We start from the raw sequence: 8,718 nt of genomic DNA on the forward strand, positions 1-8,718 counted from the left end.
AATTCTATATATATGTGTTTATATTACAAAATAATTTTCACTTATTATTTAAAAAATAATAAAATTATACAAAAATATTGCATTTCTTATGCACAATTTTATTCCTTATAAATAAGTTCACCCCATACGGTTCATATTTATACCGTGCAATAAAAACGAAAAAAAATGGGTTGAATAATACAAATGAACAGAAATATACATTGCAATCTTTTGAATCATATAGAAGCATACCAGAAAATAGAATATATGATGTACCACATAATTAAATCTAAATTTACAAATAAATATATAATTTGAATACATATTTTAAATACATATATAAAATTAAAGAAAAATATGTAGAGAATATTCTCTTAGCTGAATTATATAAAATTATAATGAGTGTTATAATATAATAATAAAAAAATTTTAAATACATTTTTCAATTTAAAATGATAATAGTTCAATATAAATAATTTCATCATACATAAAATGTAATATCCCAGTGGTATAAATGTTGAAGATAATTAGTATGAAATAATTTATTGTTTGTTTCGTTTTAATATTACATACCTTACAAGAAAAAATTAATCAATTGTTATTATACATTATATCATAAATAAAATAATAATATTCTATATAAGGTAATATATTAGTGGATATTCTTACTATAGATTGTGAGAATCAATGAAAATACATGATATAAATTATTTTTATATATGTATTATGTTTTTTTCTTACAAAGTTTTATTAAAAGAACCATTTCCAATTATTTTATAAAGATTAATAATTGTTTTTAAATTATAATAAATTTTATAACCCACATAATATATTTTAATGTTAACCCTATTATATGCCCTCATGATTATTATATTAATGTGTGAAATTTGTTTATATACATGTTTATTCAGGTTATAGAAGACAAATATTGAAATATATCATTTATTTGTTATGTTTTTCTATACAATTTTATTTAGATAGCATAATGTAATTTTCTTTATTTTTTTGTGTTCTAATCTCTATATATAAATTTTTATAATTTCTGTTTTGCTTCGTTAAATTATTTTACATATGCCCCTATATTAATGAAAAATAAAAAATAGCATATATTTTGTTTTAAGACATAATATTTTGAAAAATGATTATGTCATATGTTCAAATCCTCTGAGTCATGTTATCAATAATTAATATGTTTTTTTTTTTTAGAATAAAATTTAATCTTATATATAATTGTAAATAAAAGAAGTACATATAATTCTATTAACATTTTGCATGCTTATAATCTAATTTAATGTATGAAAAATAAAATAAAATAAGTAAATTATAAAGTATGCATTCTCTATATAAATACATGTTAAAACCAATTAATATATTAGTAATACTGTTATAAAAATAACAAATACCTTATAGGAAATTTAGCATCCATATAAGTAATATATGTAAAAAAAAAAACAACTGTATTTTTAATAAATGCAAAAAATTAAAAAATTAATGTACAACTGAAAAGAAAATAATAGTGTACGAAATCCTTATATTCCTCATTTTGACCATACTTGAAAATCACATCCGTCAAAAAAAAATTTAGCAATGCACATATTTAATTAAAAATTATTTCATTTTTTTTTATAAAGAGAGATTAATATATGCATATTTAAATAAAAATAAATACAATACCAAATATTTAATCCTATTTTTTTTCTATATAAACGTTAATATGTACACGTGTATATTAAATAAAATAAATAATGTTTTTATCTAAATGCCTCCAAAATAAAAATTTCAATCTACTATGAAAAAAAATATATTACTAATATAGCAAACGAATAAAAAACTGAAAACTCATTATTCGATATAATGTGAGTCGGTGTATATACATTCATTTTAACAAATACATATGCATTAGTATTTAACATAGAAATCTGCATAAATATATATGAACATTGGTATTATCAATACTTGTATGTATCTATATATAGCATTCCTTTTTTCATACATTAATAAAATAATTTTATTATAAAACATTTGTATATTATATATGCTAAGGTATTGTGTAAATTTCTATTATATATACATTTTATAACACAAATAAATCATCAGCTATCTAATTTCTCATAACGGATATGCATAAATATTATTTATTTTGAATATTCAGGATATTAATGCTTCTTTCGAATTTGGTCAAAATGAAGAAATGTATGATGTGTTCTGCATTCATATAAATAACTGCATCACAAATATTAATATATTTAGAAGCATAAATAGAAAATAATATATATGTTTTATTATCAATTATGTTCTTCCTTATGTGTATATTTTAAATATTTAAAAAGTTTGTAAAGGAATAAGTAGCTGTTGTTACAAGTACATAAAATAATATTCTCATCAATACAATCCGAAATTATATAAAAGCATATTATGCCATTTTTTTAGACAGTATAATTTTGCATATCCGAATGAGAACTAATAATTTGCACATAATTCCATAATATATGTTTTTTCTTCTAAAGGTTATAATTTTATTATTACCATTAAAACAAAAAATGAAAATATAATAATAGGTAAAAGGTGTTTTTTGCATAAAATTTTTTCAAAAATATTATCTACATGACAATGAATTGTGGTTTATATAAATTAAATAAAATTATTGCTTTACATATTTGTTTGTTACATACACATGGAATGCATATTCAACTTAAAGTAAAAAAATGAATTCACAACACAAATAAAAATTACATAACCTTACGTATTATAATACATGTCTAAATATAGGTGATATTTTTCTCTTAGTTACTATTTCTTTTTTACAGTGTAACATATATAATAGATATTGTTTTATTGGGCAAATGTATTCATTCATTTTTAATAATAAGAATGAATAATATTAATTAATATAATACGAAGAGAAAATATAAAATATCAAAAAATAACTTGTTCTAAAAAATCACAAATAAATTCTAATAGTAAATTGATTCTGCAGAAACATTTAAGATGTTATATATATGCTGCCATTATTTTCATAAAGCTTTTACAGTAAAATCAAGTGGAACAATAGAATATTAGACATATAACAATTGAATACTCACAATATATAACGGAAAATGTTGGATGTAATGTTACATTTATAAATTCAGGAAATTGCATTATCATAATTCTTCTGAAATATACTTTAACAATACGATAAAACTAAGTTTAATGGATATATATATTTATACTATCATAGTATGCTCCACAGCAAGTAATATTAAAAATTGCATAATGTTATAATTCATATATATTGCATAATGACTACAGACAAAATTCATGTTAATTAAAACAATCCATTTTAATGCTCTTTCACGTAGCTCTTACAATAAAACAACAAAATTATAAAAAGTTCTAAATGATAAACCCAAGCGTTGGTAAACTGCTTCATGCGTAAAAATATAGTCTTTTCCACTCTCATCAAAACTGGTGAAAAACGTACCTCAAAAGATATTCTATATTACCGCTCTCATAAAATAGTAAGGGTACATCATTTGACGAATACATCACCTTTTTTTTCAATTGTATTGCTTCAATGAACATAAGTATTATACAACATTTCAGATTTCGTTCAAAGAAAAATGTGATGCAGAATATGATAAAAAAAAATAAAACCACTTATAAAATATGTAAAATGTAAAATGAATACTTATACGTCCAGAAAAAATACACCAAAAAAAAAAAAAATAATATTTTATTCAAATTATATGAATATATTAAATTTCAACTAAAGAATTATACGTCAATTCAGAATATGTACAATTGACAATTAGATGAATACTTATGTATATTACAGACAACTTGTAATAAGGATAAATTCGCAGAAAAAATCTATATTATAATGTAAAATACTTATGAGCACCCAGACGATATAGAAAATGAAAAAATGGATTAAATAAAAAAAACATAGCGAAAATGGAACATGAATGAATTTTAATTCATCCTGCGATTAAGCAAGTAGTTGATGGAAAAGTAAATTCTAAAATATAATGTAACATATTAAATTACCTATAGAAACTACCGATAAAGAAAAACATAACATTCCTCCTCAACAGCAAAATATATTAAGAGAGTTTGAATAAAACAGTTATTGTGGCAATTTTACAAATATTAATAATATAATAGTGAAAATTATTTACAAAAACCAAAGGAAAAGAAGCTAGGAAAAGTGAAATTATTAGAATAGATATGATCATCCTTATTAAAGTACTAAATAATCTACAACGCGAATAATATTGCTATTGAAAGTAGCCTTATATATTAAGCAAAAAATCAAATTAAAAAATTTAACAATTTGTAATCACATCAATTTTCTAAAAATAATATTGTTAACACATTTAAGACGACTGAAATAACTGCATATATAATTCAGCAAGTATTAGGCGTGTCAAATCAAGTATATTGTATATTTGAGTATATGTAAAATTAAATCAGGAACATAATATAAGCCAAAAAAAAAAAAAAAAAAAATTGAAATCAGTTTAGAGTGCAAACATATCGACAAATAAATATATGAAATTGAATAGATTCACAATGCAATAACGTTGAATTAAGATGTAAGAGAAGAATTTTCACTATGTGATACAAACAGTTATGAGGATAAATATGAAAATCCTAAATGCATTCTTCAAATAGAAAAAAAGCTAAAATGTAATTTTCTCAGAAGAGAGAAGATAATCTGGGGAAAACAAAAAATATATATTTAAATCCAACATTTTCCTATATTTCACAATAGTACAACTTTTTTAAATGAAAGGACACACAGAAAATATATCATGTCTACGCCTAAGAAAAAAAAAATTGTGCTTCTGTAAACTCTGTATATAGCACTGTATATTTATAAATATTTTTCAAGTCTAATATTTTGATTTTTTTTTTGTTTTTATCTGCTATATTACCCTTTTGTTTTATTATTATTTTTTTTTTTATTTTTTTTTTTGCATAAATTCCGTGTAACTGTTCAAATAATTTGAACGCTATGCTTACTTTTCTGATCCCCTATTACTTCAATTTTTTTATTTTTAAACTTTTCATTATTATTATATTAAAACTTCCTTAATGTGAGGATAACAGGATACAGAAAACAGGGTAAAATTTTAGGTTTACATTTTAAAACGATTATAGATTTGCTTTTTTTTAATTTTTCATGCAATTATAAGGAATTATAATCTTCAAGAATAAAGAACAAAAAACAATTCATTTTTTATTCAAAATTATTTTTCATAGCGTGTTAAAATAAGGGAACCCGCAAAAATTATTTATTTTATTAAAATCATTATATGTAACTTCCACAAGAAAAAAAATCACACAGTCATATAAGTACGATGAGGGGCATCAATACTTTGTTATTCCCTATTGATTTGTGAAAAAACCGTTATATGCTTACTTGTGAACAAAAAAAAATTAAGAATTAACGTAATGAATTTACTTTATATGAAAAAACATTTTGCTCATTTTATTATTATAACACTATTCTTTTTTTTTTTTTAATTCTTTTGCCTTTCTTGGGGCTTCATGAATAAGAGTGTGTATTTATTTTTAGATGAAAAAATATAAAAATTCTGAAAAATACTCAAAATAAAATATGGTGAAGATTACTCAAATAAAAAAATAGAATTTGTTTTTTTTTTTATATATAATTACTTCTAACTTGTTATTTATTAAATATATTATTCTTAAATAACTGATAATCTGAATAGCAACATGTGTACTGAAAAAAAAATAATAATAAAGTTGCATATTGTAAAAAAGTGTCCAATTATCAGTTATACTTGCTATAAAAATTACAAAATATACTAGCACTATCGTGTATCTTCAAAACATGATACATAAAAAATAATTATATTTTAATTATAATTTTTTTTTAACATTAATTCAGTTATCTTAACAAACCATTATATCTATACACTTATAACATAGAGGTGTTGTAAATCATAATATGTTCAAAAATATTAATATAAATTTTCACTAAGGGTTGTTCATACATCCCATAAATGCCTACAAAAAGTGTTATTTATGTAATATTTTTTTGTTAATATGTGTAATTTTTTTTTTTGAAAAAAAAACTACCCTTCCAAGCAATGTTCCTTTTGCTATTAAATAAATATTATAATAATGTTGAATATGTTTCTTCTTAAATTGTTAATGCGTAATTTTTGAAAATATAACATTTAAAAAGATAAGCATTCACAAACATTTAGGTATATTATATCCAATTCTATGAGCAAAATGTGCATAACAAAAAAAAATCCTATCGGCAACTCTTTAGTTGCTACCCTAATATCCAAGTGTAACTGTATAAAAGTAAATGTGAAAACCCTAGTTCTTAACGTTATGTTCATATTTATACTAATATGGAAATATAATTATTACTACCCTGTAGAGTAAGGCTAAAGTTTTTTGATAATGCGAGTGTACCTTAGTTCACTAAATTGAGCACTCCATTTTTTATTAATGTTAACACGTTTTGTGCTCTTGTTTAATGCATACAAATATTATGCGTACGTATAACACGTATACCTATATGACTAAACATTTTTTTTATAATAAAATGAAATACGTAATGTTCTTTTTCTCCTTCTAGCACACCTATAAATATCCGATTGTGTAAGCAAAATATGCCTCAAATTTTATCAAAACAACGATTTCAAAGAATCATGGCAGAATATAAAAAAGAAACTGACAAAAAGGATTCGAATTCAGAGAAGAAAAATAAAGAACATAATAAATCTAACATCAAAGCAGTCCAATCAGATGCTCTGCATATTAAGAACTTAAAAGACATATGTACACACATATCAGAATCATTGCAAAATGTAGTTGATGGGATGGAAAAAATGTATAACGAAAAGAAAAATAATGTTAAATCTAAGAACAAAGACGAATTGAACGAACAATGGATTATCTTTTTAGAACATATATATAATACCATAAAATATAAATTAGATTTAGTAGATTCTTCTGAATGTAAAAATGAAAAAAATGTGGATGCACTGTCATCCATGCTTAGAACAGATTTTGATTTCTTAATGGATGAATTTAGTGACAAACCAAAAATTGTGAGAACAACAATGATACCTAAAGGGGACCTATCATGAAAAAAATACATATGTGTGATAGAGTTGTATTAGATATTATAAAGAACAACTAATGATAGTACAAATAAGGTAGGTGAAAAATACTCTCTTGGGATAGAAGTAAGGGAGATATCTGATTAAACAAGTAATAATAATATAAATTAGAAAAAAGAAAATAGAAGAAAAGAAGACATCTCATATGATAATTAATAATAGTATGAATCAGAAGAAGAAAGGAAAAAAAGAAAAGAGTTATGATAATAAGTTTTTAAAAATATATTACAATATAATAAATTATAAATATAAAATCAACTGTTTTAAATAAGATAATCATATTTAAAATCTTTTTATTATAAAATATTTCCTGTTAGTACGTTTCTTCTATAATTCTCTTCCATATTTCTTTAGAGATAGTCTCATTTCCTTTTTCATCCATAACTCCTAGACAGTTTTTAATTCCATTTGATTAAACAATTTTGAAATATTCTGTAAGAAGATTTAAGCATAATTAACTTTAATAATTAAATTATACAATTATATAACTTCATGTAAACTAATTGTAAAAAATAGTCTCATTTATTTTCGATATATATGCACAATATATGACTTTTAAAGCATTATTTATTGATGTACCATTTAATGCAAGTTGATAATTACATGTTAAACAAAGTTTAATATGAAATTTTTTTTTATTTAATTTTATTTTCACCTTTTTTTTTTTTTATGTCGTACGTTAAATATAGCATCTGCTTCTCTTCAGATTCACATTTTCATGTAATGATATTTGTTTCTATGTCTTATATATTCTCCAATCCACAATTATTCTTTTTTTCTATTTTTTATTTAAAATAATTACTTATGTAAGCATATCCCTATTTACTTTATTGTAATTTTACACTTTTTCAAATAAAACGTTTAATTATCAATAATTCTATCATATTCACTGATAAAGCAAAAAATATGGTATCTTCTTTCAATTATATATATATATATATATACTGAGATTCCAACTGATACTCAGATGATTAATATCCAAGTTTATCATAATTATATTTACTAATTCTTCTTTACATTCATGCAGTTTTATTCAGCTGCGATCCCATCTATGTTGAGACTAGCAAAAAAAAGTATAAATAATGTATAATATATTGATTTCAGAATTATAAATATTAACATAAATCAATTTTAAATAACAGTATGAAATATTTGTATGTAAAGGTCAAATTTTTAATTACCTTATGATAAGAGAGGTAGAAAACAATAGTTCCCATTATTGAACCATGTATGATAAAGCAGCAAAAGTTACCATATTTAATCATGCTATTATTCGTTTTTATAATATCAACTGCATATGTGATAAATTTCTTGACATAATACGTATTATCATATGTTTATGTATTATGGCGTCTATAACTATTTGTAGTTTCCTTTTTTGTTAAAACTAGTTCATAGCAGGTTTATATATCTCTGTAGTTGTGTCTGTATTTACTTGATCCTTTATTAAATTTTTTCTTCATCCATATATTCTTTTATTTCATTTAATAATTTATTTAAAATCTTTTTAACACTTCAAATAAGCAGCACAAAAATAGAATTAATATTTTTTGTCATTACAACATATGTAATACTTTTTTCCCATGTA

At 21.9% G+C, this 8,718-nt stretch overlaps 1 protein-coding gene across 1 annotated transcript; it reads left to right on the top strand.

Moving 5' to 3' along the window:
* Nucleotides 1-5,993: 5,993 nt before the first annotated feature.
* PGO_000570 (variable surface protein) lies at nucleotides 5,994-7,097 on the top strand (the record flags this gene model as incomplete). The annotated part of the gene is made up of 3 exons (XM_028690794.1): nucleotides 5,994-6,017; nucleotides 6,184-6,383; nucleotides 6,584-7,097. The coding sequence occupies 3 exons, from the start codon at nucleotides 5,994-5,996 to the stop codon at nucleotides 7,095-7,097; spliced, it is 738 nt and encodes a 245-aa protein (XP_028546595.1).
* Nucleotides 7,098-8,718: the final 1,621 nt, after the last annotated feature.

The sequence above is a fragment of the Plasmodium gonderi genome (assembly GCF_002157705.1).
Source record: "Plasmodium gonderi DNA, contig: Pgo-contig_49, whole genome shotgun sequence".
Lineage (NCBI taxonomy): Eukaryota > Apicomplexa > Aconoidasida > Haemosporida > Plasmodiidae > Plasmodium > Plasmodium gonderi.